Source organism: Gadus morhua, chromosome 13 (genome assembly GCF_902167405.1).
Source record: "Gadus morhua chromosome 13, gadMor3.0, whole genome shotgun sequence".
Lineage (NCBI taxonomy): Eukaryota > Metazoa > Chordata > Actinopteri > Gadiformes > Gadidae > Gadus > Gadus morhua.
Window position 1 is genome coordinate 7233138 of NC_044060.1, and position 13824 is coordinate 7246961.

Here is a 13824-nt window from a genome sequence, read left to right on the forward strand (position 1 = left end):
ACAAAGGAACCCGAGAGTTTGTTTTACTTAAGATGTATTCATAAAGCATTCAGGGCTGGGGCCTGGACGCCCAGGCCTGACAATGCCCGTGCATGGCGTTCAAAGTGGAGAGAAAAAAACGGATTGTTATTAGGCCTACAGTATGGGTTTAAATCCAGTCGGCTTTAGTCCAATAACATATTCTTGAGCTTTGCCGTTAGCTTGTGGTCTTCAGTAGCACTGAAAGGGTTGACCCCGTATCTTTATATATTTAAATTACAATGAAATACGAAAAAAGCATATTTTTTCATATAACACATTTATTTCAAATAAATAAGACATGATAACTTTCCAAAAATACAACACTAGATATATGTAACATTTTCTTAGCAATTTCAGCAGCAGCTCACATGGAAATTCTCATAATGATTTGAACCTAAAAAGTGAAATCATATTCAAAGAAAATCTTGTAATAATGATTGGGATACTTTTGTTTTACGATCTACAAAGTTTCAAGGAGAGTCATTAAGGCAGCCTACTGTCTTGTATACTTTTATAAAACACGTTTACTGCAAATGTGTTTGATTTACATGACGATAAAATACAATCATTCTACTTCAAAAAGATACTTTAGATACTCTATTAATACTGTAATACCAGCATTGAAGATACGATACAAAGCAATACAAAGCTACACATAGAACATAAAAAATAACACTGAAAAGAAACATATTCTATGCAGGTGTTATTCTCAAATCGCTTTACATTGTGAACCCCATGATGGTTTTGTGTACTGTATCCTGTATAATGGAGATGGATGGAATAAATTCTGTTCCAAGAGCTGGAAACTAGCATAAGGGTGTTAGCTTTCTCCTCCTTTAACTGTAATTACGCATAAGCAAATAGTGAACGTACATGGAATCCTGAGTGAGTGTGATTAGCCGTTAGAAACCATTTTGAAAATCTGCTTCTTCTGACATCACAAGTGGGCGTGTCCATCTTGATGTATGACGGATAGATGAGCAACGTTTGCTACAGTCCACTGGGAAGGCTGGTAGACTGATCTATCTAGCAACACCTAGTTAATCACACTCACACCTGGTGGTATAATATGTCACCTTTAACCATGGGACATTAGCGATGTGCACCATTTGTAGTAAGGTTGAAGTACTCTTTAGTTGTGAGGTGGTGGAGTTGCCCTCCTTTGATTTAGTCTCTGTCACATTTTTCCAACACTTGGGAAAACTCCATTAATGGATAATTCATAGTCCAACACAAAGCTGAAGCCAGGAGGTTTGTGGGCCAGATAATTTAGTAAATTGTAGCTTTGACTGTATAAGAGGGTTCACACTACAGGATTGTCACTGAAACCAGAGCCATAACTCTTTAAATGTCCGCAACTCAACCTTGAAAAAGCAGCACTGAACTATTCAAGTTTAAGTCCCAATAGACAAAAATAAGGTATACCTTAAAACTTGGATTTCAGTCCACCTCAGTTACTTTGTGGGGGACATTTTGGCAACATCTTATAATTCAATGTAAAATATTGCTGATTTTACACTTAAACGCAGATAAATCCAGAAGGCACACATTTTATTCGGATGCCACCTCAAAACTACAAATGAGTAAATTGTTGCTGAAGCTTTACATAATACAAACACACAAAGGGAGTGGCTTTTTCTGGTGGGAAACACGAGTCATGCGCCAACAATGAGCTGCCAGCTTGCACGATCCAATTGAAACACACGATGAACACACATACACTAATAGGCGGTCCATCCAACCCCTTTTTATCTCACACACACACACACACACACACGCACGCACGCACGCACGCACGCACACGCACACGCACACGCACACGCACACACACTCTGCAAAGTGAAGTGTGCTGAATTTAATTTGAACACCACCCTTGCCTCCACCTGCTTTGATTCTTCTCTGTATCGTATGTAAGCTACACAATGGGGGTGGAGATATCTGATGTACCCCATGGACGTGATTGGATAGTTCTCCCTGTTGTCAAATGATGGTATGCTGTATCCAACTGTTTGTCATGCTTTTAATCCTACAGCACACCCTAAAAGAGTGGACCCATACCGCCAAACTAAAGTGTATTAGTCATGCAATAAACGGTGCCATTCATGACATGAGTGATATTGGACTGAAAATAGATCATTGTGTATAACAACTACAACAACAACAGCAGAATATTTGCACCATTAAAGCACCATGCAGTGTGGATTCAGAAACACCTCCCGCTCTGAACCAGCGGTGCCAATGCATGGATTCCACCCATGGGTATCCCACGTGTCCATGTCTAATCACACATGCGTTGAAGTCACCCATCCTCCTTTTGATGAAGTCAGATCCCTGTCCCTTCAGGTGATTCGAGTAAATGCTCTTCCAACCTTAATAACTACAAGAACAACCACACATGCTTCCTCAGGCTGCATTGGAGAAAGCAGGGAGAGGGGAGATGGAGGGAGGTAAGCGTACGCTGCTGCCTGGATGGCAGCTGTCAGACAGCATCTTACAGCCTGGGTTATGTCGAGGGCGCACAGGCGTGGAAGGGTGAGACAGGGTTTACAGGTGGAGGTGGTGGTGGAGGGAGGCGGAGGCTCTATGTGTTAGACGTCTGAGTGATGCTTCTCTGGCTGCTGGTGCTCTTGATGACGTAGGTGGAGGAGTTGCTCTTGTGGCTGGACTCAAAGTCCCTCTCACATTGGCAGCGGGCCGACTTGAGGTAGCGCGTGGGGCAGCACACGAAGCTCTGCCTGAGGTCCTGGAAAAGGTGGCCCGCGAAGCACATGTAGATCCAGGGGTTGCAGCAGCTGTTGAGGCTGGCCAGCAACATGGAGATGATGAAGGGCATGGCTGCAGGAGGAGGAGGAGGAGGAGGAGGAGAGATGCAAGGATGTTATTGTGATGTTAAAAGACATACAATTGCAAAATGGGGCATGTTTGGCCGACAATCAACAACAGCCTGAGGTAATCATTTCAGTAATTGTGTAATTTTGTAATTGTGTAAAAGTGGATGCACATTCATGTTTCCAATAGCAAAATGCAATGCGAGTTAAACCAAACAAGAAAATACAGATGGGGGTCCGTCAAACAAAATGGATGCAATTTGTTTCATTCTCAATGAAAAATGCAACATTTTAAGGCCGTTTCGGAAAACATTTCCAGTGAGAAATGACCAATTTATTAAATGGCAGACTCAGTGAAGAAGAAGGCAGGAGTAAGGACTTTGTAATGGGCTCGATCAGGTCTGGAGAATTGGTAACACTCTGTTTGGGTTTTCAATCTGCTGAAATATGGAAACGGAGGCATTTGGGTTATATTGCTCTACTTTGTTGAGTGAATACATACGATGTTTGGTTTGTTAGTCAACGCCACATTCTCCAGTCTCTCTTCAATAAAAAAGTCGGCCCCCCCCCCCCCCCCCCCAGAGGCCCATGATTGTCGGTGTGGAAAGAGGGAACCTTGTTCGAGTCAGTCCCTGGTACAAGGTTGTCAGGTCTAAGGGTGCTAGGACTCGTGGGGCAGACTTCTGAGACGCTCTTTTAATCAACCAGACCGGGCTAGAAATCCAAACCCCCGGTATCTATCGAATATTTCATCCCGGGAACCCAGGGGAGCTTGAGTATGAATTATGGCTTCTCTAGCCGTCTTGAAAGGGCACCCAAAGGGGCGTGACCTCCAACATTCGATTAAATAGGCTCAAAACGACAGAGGTTTCAAGTTCCCCATTTTGGGTGGGATAAAGATAGAGACCTGTGGCTGAAGGTGTGTAAACGCAGCTGTCCCCCAGAGAAGCCCCCATATTGTGGGTCCAAAGGTCAGAAGGGACCCTGCACAGCTCCTAACAAAATTCAAAAGAAGTTCCTGCATTTCACTCAAAGCTTATTTTGAGGAGATAAAGGTCTGGTCTCAGGGGTGGGGTTGGGGAATTGGGGTTGGGATGACTTCGTATGTCCGGGAAGAATTTCCCCTCAGAGTCTCAGAAGAGGACCTCAGGGTGGGAGGTAAGGAGATGAAGCATTTGCTGAGGCTTTGTAGGTCACTGGCTGTGACCCAACGAGACCCAAAATGAAATTTGTGCATTCCCTTGAGGCCCTCTTTTGTATAAAAGTTTCCATGACCCCTAGGTCATTCCCTAATGACATCACTTACTGTCGGGCAAGAGACTCGAAATTGATAATTTTACTAGAATTTAATGCCCTGATTCATATAAGAGAGACCAGCCGTCTCTATCTTACTCCAAAGTCCTTCTGTGCCCCCATGAATGATCTGTTTGCATCATTTCCTGTAGTTCTACGACCCCAACGTAAGACTTTTGGCAGTCTTTTAAAAATCTTTTTCGTCTTCCTTTTACTTTAACGATGCATTCATGCTTCAAAAACATAAAACGATGCATTGATTTGGTCGTGATTATATCTACCGCCAAGTTGGAGCGTGATTAAACATTACAAAACGGTTTCAAAATGTGACTTTGTGACGAATGGAAATGTCCTCCCAGACGTCACACTAATCACACTCACAGCTAGTGGTCAAATTGGGGCACTTTAAGTCATATTGACAAATGACCTACTCTGTCGGTTAGGCTGGAGATCACGTTGCATTTACGCTACGTCAACTCCATCGGCCAACTGACATTTGGCAAATGGGTTTACTGGCGAGTATCCTGTGTTGAATCTCTGGGTGCTGATAGTGAGTGTCCTTTTTCTATTTCTGCTGGCTATCTCCTCGTCGTATTGTCTTGAATGATTGTGTCCCCCATCTGCTCTGATTACCAACTGCTGTAAAGGATGCCTGGAAGGGCACCAAACTACTGCACATAACGACCAAGAAATGATGATCAGCCATTAAGGGATTGATCAATGGAGCCAAGTGTGGGTGAGTGCACACTGAAGAAAAGGTTGAAAAAATATTAGTACTGCAAGTAAACAAGATTTTCTGTTGCATCTATTCAATTATATTCTGCAATAGTGAATCAAAATAAATCAAAATGTCCAAGGATATCCTGAAACTAATAAATAAATAAAGAATACCATCTATAAAAAACCCTGATAAAGAGTTCTGCACTAACTTATTTGCTGAATTGAGGAACAAACAACCCGGAAAAAGCTATCCAAATGCCAGGCTTTTTTGAATTAAGCATTTTGATCAGGCATTCTGGGCCTCACTATTCATTTAAGAGAGGCATAACATTGGTTAGGGAGTCGGTTGCAAGGGAATGATAAGAAAAACGGCAAAGAGGATTGCAAAGAAAGATTCTATTCTGTGTGATTAATGTGCCTGAGTCCGGCGGCTCAGCTCCAACATTAGCTGCTAAGTATCTGACGGACTGCACAACGCCTGACTGATGGCATGTAAGATAGAACATGTCTCAGGTGGACAATCGAGAGAGAGACAGAGACAGAGACAGGGGAGAGAGAGAGCGAGAGAGAGAGAGAGAGCGAGAGAGAGAGAGAGAGAGAGAGAGAGAGAGAGAGAGAGAGAGAGAGAGAGAGAGAGAGAGAGAGAGAGAGAGAGAGAGAGAGCTTGTTTAATTACAGCTTGCTGCCAACTCGTATTCAATATAATGCACAGAATTTCCTTGTATGTTTGTGTGCTACAGGATGTGACAAGGCAGGAGGAGTGGGAACATTTGTGTGTGAATATGTATGTACGTGTGTGATTGTTTCTATGTCTGTCTCGGTGCATGTGCATTTGCAGGTGTGTGTGTGTGTGTGTGTGTGTGTGTGTGTGTGTGTGTGTGTGTGTGTGTGTGTGTGTGTGTGTGTGTGTGTGTGTGTGTGTGTGTGTGTGTGTGTGTGTGTGAGTGAGAGAGAGAGAGAGAGAGAGAGAGAGAGAGAGAGAGAGAGAGAGAGAGAGAGAGAGAGAGAGAGAGAGAGAGAGAGAGAGAGAAGCATTGCTCCCAGAGGCCAGTATCAATGTTGTTAATGCAAATCAATAGCAGAAGGAGGCGGCTGTAGCCTCTAGAGACAAGATGTGGGAGAGCAGCTAAGCTGTTTGTTTTTAATTGTGATGGTGAAATGAAAGAAGGCTTAAACCAGCACATAGTGGACAGATGATTTGTGTTTATGAACTAGTGTGTACTGTTATCGTTTTAGCATTCTCTTTCTAATATCTCGAAAAGATGCATGACAGTATTTTTAATATACGTTATATTGTGAAAATAGTTATTAACAATCAGGTGTTAAGAAGTATGTAAGGTGGGTGGCCTGATATTTCAAAAGTTAATTTAAGAATTGTACTGTGTATTCTAATGGAAAGCAAAGTTCCAGGCAGCCTAATAATGATTACGGTTAAAGTCCCTCCACGCTGCCGAAAAGGAAGCAAATGGGGACTTTATCTCTGAGAAGCAGGTGACTCTTGCCCTAGCCACTGTACACAAGCACGCTGCTGGGCGGGCCGTCTTCACGGTCCACGTGTTGCACTGCATACTCTCCCTTCGCATTTTAAATAACGGATGAAATAATTGGATTGAAAACTCAATGTGGCGGAACCCATTCTAGTTTTCTGTTATTTTACCGCGCCATGAATAAATTATCTCAATCTTGGGTGGAAGTGAAAGCCTTCGGAGCGTTCAGCCCTACAGTTTTTGTCCACACAGCATAAGTGGCTGCAGTATATTGCTGGAAGCAGATAACAAAACAGAACATTTAAGGGGAACCTTGCATTCATGAGCCTAATCGTATGCAATTTTGTGTGTTTATTACATTCAACATGGCTATATTAGTAAATTATATTAGTAGCCATGAGATGGTACAATATATATCTGTAGCTGGAAAAGTGGCAATCCAATTACTCAGAAATACCTTCAATGGAAGAAATAGCTGTTCCTTAATATTAATCAAGATTCACCATGAATCATCAGACGTGTTGGCCCCCCAAAACGGATTAATTTAGGGCGTGGCCATGGCCCCGTGCGTACAAAAATACTGCCTGGCGTGACGTAATTTCGACATGGAAAATACCAGAATGTAAAAAAAAGCTAAAAACGTTAGATAGGCCTATGTGCACCACGTTGCATTTAAAATTGTAATAATGTGGCAGATTACTATTTCTTTTTGTCAATGTAGTTTATTTCATATGAAATTAATTTAAAGGCAACGCTCTTGAATCATGAATTAAGTGAAGCGTTGAACTGCCCGGTCAGAACATTAAAAAATTGATATTCCACGCTTTTGTTAGGAAATCTTACTTGCCATCCACTGAATTGCATGTAGACCAATTAAAATGGTGAAGGAGCATATTAAACATGACCTCGATGGTCCCAAGACTGTGAACTCATATAGAGCCAAACACGTGACCAAAGTGGTGACATTGTACAAAATGTCTTTATTTCTGTGAGTACATTGAGTAGCATAATGGGTTTCATCGATTAAGCCTTGAATAAATAACAACCGTTCCCATATAGGTAGGCGGTATCCTTGCGTAATCCCGTGCGTAAAGCAATTCATGACGCACGACCCATCTCCAGTGCCATTCACGCAGAAGAAACAAACCGAGGGTGAACGTGGTTCGCGGGAACTCCCACGGATAAAAGGGTGTTTATTCAAATGTCAATTGGTATCATCTAAGGTGCACACATGGGTAGTTTGATTGAATTCAACTTACCCTCTCTGGGCGCTGCTGGATCCCACGCAGACCACATCTGAACGGAGAAAAACGGGGTCCAACACACGATATAAGCCAGCACGATCACAAAGGTCATTTTGACCGTGGTGATCTTCGCCTTGGAGATGAGCTTAACGCTGCTCACCCGGGAGATGGCGTTCGCCTTTGAGATCCGGGGCGTGAGGTTAATGCCGTGGTCTCGCTTGGTTTTAAGCCTAAAGTTTTGCCATATTTTAAAACTTATTAATCCATAGCAGATACTTAAGACGGTCACAGGAATAATATAGATGGTCAGACTGATCCACGTGATGTAGGCCTTGGCTCCCCAAGGCTGCACGAAGTCCCCCCAGCAGTCATACACGCCCGACCCCTCGCTCCCTACCTCCCTCAGAGAGAAGATGAACATCTGTGGCGCGCTGAAAAAGAGGCTCATCAACCAGGACAGGATGACATAAAAACGGTCTTTCCTCCGGTGCAGGGAGCGCAGGGGCTGACAGATGGCCAGGCACCTGTCTATGGACATCAACACTAACATGTAGGTGGACGCGAACATCCCGACCACCTGGAAGTACTTGACCAGTCTGCACAGAATGTCAGGTCCGTAGAAGCGGAAAGTAATGTCCCAGATGAGTTGAGGGAGAACTTGGAAGATCGCGACTACCAGATCGGCGATGCTGAGGTGCTTCATGAAGTAGTACATGCGCGACTTGCTGTGCTTGGTGGTGTGGATGGCCAGCAGGACGCACAGGTTCCCGATCAGCGCCAGCAGGAGCACCAGGGCGAGCACGGTCACCTCCACCTTGGCCACCTCTTCGTTGCGCTTCAAAGGGTTCGTTTGGTTTAACTTAGGGGCCACATGGCCGAGGCTGGAGTTCCTCCACGTTTCGTTGAATTGCCAGAAGTCACTATCATTTGATGTTAATTCCATGGTCTCGTGTGCGTGTCCGCTGGGTCCGCCGGTGCGTCAGGCTCCTGGAGTCATGCGGTCGCTGCAGAGATCATCCGGACGAGCTGCGGACCAGAGAGGGCAATGTCACACTGACTGTGGGGATTTTAACTGGTTTCAATATGAACTGGTCGCAGAAGGGGTCGTGCCATTCGTTTCCTCATCAGTAAACACTTTCTCGGCGTTGGAGGAATGGTAGAGACGACGAAGAGCCGTGCAATCACTGGAATAGATAATGTAAGCGGGTAAAAATATCTGAACAAGTTTGTTGTAAATAAAAAAAGTACCGACTTGTTTTTTAGGTGGTAAACTATAATAAAGCAGCACCTTGCATGACTGTAAATACACTATTCTCTAGAAAACAGAAGTGCAAATCACAAGCAACAAAAGGAGTAAGTGGAATCGAAAATCGAAAAAACGGCTGTTTCTGAAATATTTCTTCAAAAAACGGAAGCCCCTCAGCATTCATCACTGGTCACTCTCGGAATGGCAACTCAGTGAACGCAGCTCTTTATGTGTGCCGAATGAGACGGATACAGCCATACCCACCATCACCACAGGGTGTCCGTGTGCACCCGTTCACACACATAAACTTGGAAGGTAGAAGTTCAACCTATCAGGGCAAAGACCAGAATGGTGCCTAAGTACAAAACCATCTCACACAATTACAACAATGGCCAAACTGAAAGGGAATCTTTTAATAAATTTCACAAAGATCTGGTCTGGCTCGACTGTGTTGAAAACATTAACGAATGAAACACACGCGAGCAGTGAATAAAATCATATAAAACACACACTAAACACATTGCTCAAAATGCTGTCAATCTTCTCAATCACTACATGCATGAATAAATACACACGTCGTTTTATGAACACATTCATACACATGAACACAACGCACACTGTGGTGACCGTAAAAAAACGCTATGCCGTGCCCTTGGCACGAGTGTTGCGGAGTCTTCAGCAGCCAGTCTGCGTCTGTCAGTGCAGAATCAGGCAGGGCGCCTCAGTCCCAGCAGCAAATCAACCCATGGTGGTGCTTTCCAAACGATCCTTCGGGGGACGGGATGGGGGGAGTCTGTGGGAGGGAGGGGGGGGGGGGGTCTGTGAAGAGATTATGAGCTGTCTGCGGGGGCTCCACCTAGGTGGCACAACTGTCAAGAGTGTGGGTTTTCTTAGAACGTGTGTAGAGAGTACATGCTACATTATGTATACCGTTTCCACGACGGGTGGGAGAAGATGGCATGTGTTGTCGTTTTAAAGCACAGCCGATAAATCTTCCAGAGTGGGGACGGGGGGACGGGGACAGGGACAGGGACGGGGGGGGACGGTGAAAGGTGACTCGTTGCGCGGGAAAGAAAAAGGACATCCAACCGATGTCAAGGTCAAGGTTTGGCCACAATGAATCAACCGGATGAATCACTAGAAAGCCACAGTATTGAGTCGACCGTGTTGCTAGCCTGCTGGCCGTTGAGGGTGATTCTTTTCAAAGATGTTCATAAATGATCACCTGTTATGATCACAATGATTTTTTACTGTCATGTAGCGGGCTACTGAGTTCCAGAATTATATTTGGTTGAAGGAGTAAAAATGACAATCAGATACATCCAGCATTTTCCAGGCACTGCAAAGAGATGCATCTGAAATCTTAATTTAAGAACTTTCTTTCAACAATAGCTCTGGCAGCTTCACCACCCAGCCAGCGAAGATCAATCACCGCCTTCCCTTGTTGAGGATATCTGACCCTCTTTTTCCATCCTCTCCACAATACGTCTCTCTTCCCCGAGACTGAATTCATTTGCTGGGCCGTCCTCTGTGCCGCTCCCACTGAGGGCTGGGATGGATGCGGAGTGATCCAATAAGGATGTGTTCCGGGCCCGAATCGCCAATGATACGAGGGATCAAGGACACATGGTGGTGTGATACAATTTGGGCTCCTTCCCTTGTGTTAATTATGCTTCTATACATAATAAGTCTGTTCCAGTCCAGTCCAATTGAGGTAACACACACCGCTTCATCAGTGCACATTAAAAATGCAGACCGTAAAATGGCTCCCAGAACATAATAGGTGACAAGGATAGCCATTATGTTATAATGTAAAATGCAAGGCAGACATTAGCCTAATGGATGAGATGGTGCTGACCAGTTCCAGATGTAATATCAATAAACGGCTGTGCCAAAGGAGTGCTAACCATTTGCTTTCCACCAGGGTTAGTAAGTGCAGTAATACACAACACCTGCTCGAAACATATCCCCCACCTCAGCAGCAACACGCGATACATTTGAAAGTCGAAGGACAACATTTTGGAGATTTCTTCCAGAAGGGCCTCTTTGCCCAGGAAGGGCCCTGTTTTGAAACGCAGCCACTTCCTGCCAGATTTATATAAATGAAGTCCCACCTACAGCAACAATAACAGGATAAGGTACCCCCCATGGCTTCCCCCCCACCTCCCCCCGGGGGAAGGTACTGTGACTAAAACGTGGAGATGAAACAAACTTCTAAGCATATCTCTCTGTTCTCAAGACAAAAGAGAAGTTACAGCAAGTTACAACAAGTTACAACACTTCAGCCCTGTCTGATCCCGTACTGCTATTCAAATCATAGCTTATGTTTACCTAAAGTAAAGACCAGACAAAAAATCCATGCAATCATCAAGTGGATGATGCCAACGCCATCAAACAATTTAGTGAATTGGAGCGGGATAAAATCGAATGTCTTCCATCAATTTAGCGTTGTTCTAATATCACACACGATATGTGTGTAGGCGGCGGCAGACTGATTGAAGAAGAAGGCAGGAGAAACAACTTTGTGATTGGCTGGATCAGGGTTGGAAGCATTGGTAACACTCTGTTTGGATTTTCAATCTGCTGAAATATGGAAACCACCTTTGGGTGATATTGTTCTACTTTAAGAACTTCAAACTCCTTCAGGCGACGTGCTCTGAGCTCTGTTTTATTATTAGTATTAGTATTATTATTGTCTGCCTTGGAGTACAGTCAGGCTTATACTGGCCACAGAAGAGGACAACATCCCCTGAGTAAACCACAGAGCAGCCTGTAGAAAAGTTCAGGAAACCAGCTTAATATTCCTCAAAACCATACATGACTTCTTCCCTTCGGCCCCATCGCAGAACAATGTGTTCTCCTGTTCTTTTTACATTTTTATTGTGCATTTGGCAATTCTTTTTCTTGTAATTATCACAAACCTTTTCGATACAGTGAGTGAAGGGTTGTATCTGTACTGCTTATGGCACACACCCACACGCACAAATGCAGACACACACAGTGACATAAGCAGACACATGCACACACACACACACACACACACACACACACACACACACACACACACACACACACACACACACACACACACACACACACACACACACACACACACACACACAGACACACATACACTCAAACACACACCCACGCACACACATCTATGCCCACCTACACCCATGCAAACACACACACACACACACACACACACACACACACACACACACACACACACACACACACACACACACACACACACACACACACACACACACACACACGCACACACACACACAAGCACACAAATGCACACAGACAGGCCTCCTGGGAGCGGTAGCTTGGCCTTGTAATCCCCGTTAATGGGCTGAGTACGGTGGACTCCTGGGGCATTACCTCTATAATCATACGCTACTCGACACATCGCCAAGCCTTCCCCACCCTTCACCCCCCCTCAGCCTCAATACGTGGATGGATGTACACTCATGTGCCATATTGTTCCCATCTCCATGAATAATGATGTTCTACTCGCTCTGTTGTCATCAGCGGATTCTGGTCTCAAAATGACAAGCCAATTTGATGGATTCTTGGCAATGGTGGCCCACACAGTAAATCAAACGGAAGGATTAGCTAAATATATACAGTATAACACACAATGCATGTATGACTCTACCAATATTTTAGCGTGTGAATACATTTCAAGATAGCTTTCCCAGAATTCTTAAGATTGTAAAAAATCTCAAAGGATCCATGGGTTAAATACTCCCATGTAGGTACAACCGAAGGATTTGTATGTGTTTAAATATTGTGTGGCCATTTGTAACTCTTGGCACATCACCTCACTCAGTTTTTAAGGTTGCGTCGTGGCCAAGACCAGACAGGGCTTTTTGGAAAAAGGATAATGTGTGCTTGTGTGTCTGTGTGTCTGTGTGTGTGTGTGTGTGTGTGTGTGTGTGTGTGTGTGTGTGTGTGTGTGTGTGTGTGTGTGTGTGTGTGTGTGTGTGCTGGACTGTAATGGCAGCAGCAGACCTGAAGCTCTCCAACTTTGCAACCGCAGGTAACATGGCAGCGGTTAAATGGCACCAGCAAGCTGTGTTTCATTCCAGGGTAGAAAAAAATCTCCATACAAATGACAGTGATAGAGAGAGAGACGGCGAGAGAGAGAGAGAGAGAGATGGAGAGGAAGAGAAGGCAAGATATATATTTATAAAGTGAGAGATAAAGAGAGAGAGGGACACTGTGTGAGTGGGAGGGGATAGTACGATTCTTGTAAACAAATATGTATGGGCGAGAGAGAAAGAGAGTGTGAGAGAGAGAGTGTGTGAGAGAGAGAGCAAGAGAAAGGGACAGAGATAGAGAGAGCGAGAAAAGGAGAACTAGAGAGAGAGCGAAAGACAGAGAGAAAGCGACAGCAACAAAAGGAGTTATTACTGGCTCTAAAAATGAATTCCACACCTTTCAAAAGGGGGTCGGATTAAAGTCAGAAGCGTTGAAGAATAAAATAAATTAAAAAAACGGAGCAAGAGGCCGCTTGTTTTTATGGAAAATTGGTGCGAGTTCTATACTGGTTTGTTCCAGTTGGTGTCCACACAATATGTTGTTCAATAAGCAGACCCATCCGAGGCAGAACAACAATGGCACCAGGAGCACTACGGGAATGTGTTGTTCTCACTAATCACAGAGAGTTTGATAGAGAGAGGGAGATGGGAGTGATAGAGAGACATATATATATACAGAGAATGATAGAGAGAGAGTGATAGAAAAAGCGAGATTTTGATAGAGAAATATATATACATAGAGAGAGTTATATATATATATAGACAGCGAGAGAGAGAGAGAGAGAGAGAGAGAGAGAGAGAGAGAGAGAGAGAGAGAGAGAGAGAGAGAGAGAGAGAGAGAGAGAGAGAGAGAGGCAGAGAGAGGCAGAGAGAGAGAGAGAGAGAGAGAGAGAGAGAGAGAGAGAGAGAGAGAGAGAGAGAGAGAGAGAG

At 44.3% G+C, this 13824-nt stretch overlaps 1 protein-coding gene across 1 annotated transcript; it reads right to left on the minus strand.

Annotated features, from left to right (window-relative positions):
- Nucleotides 1–79: 79 nt before the first annotated feature.
- On the minus strand, nucleotides 80–9032 carry oxtra (oxytocin receptor a). The gene is made up of 2 exons (XM_030374594.1): nucleotides 7609–9032; nucleotides 80–2856 (listed from the first exon to the last, which is right to left on the minus strand). Exons 1-2 carry the CDS (start codon nucleotides 8534–8536, stop codon nucleotides 2603–2605), a joined length of 1182 nt encoding a protein of 393 aa, XP_030230454.1. The 5' UTR covers nucleotides 8537–9032; the 3' UTR covers nucleotides 80–2602.
- Between the last annotated feature and the right edge of the window lie 4792 nt (nucleotides 9033–13824).

Coding starts and splice junctions, on each gene's coding strand:
- oxtra (XM_030374594.1), bottom strand. CDS start 8,536: ATGGAATTAACATCAAATGATAGTGACTTCTGGCAATTCAACGAAACG. Junction 2,857..7,608: donor TCCAGCAGCGCCCAGAGAGG/GTAAGTTGAATT, acceptor CTCCTCCTGCAG/CCATGCCCTTCATCATCTCC.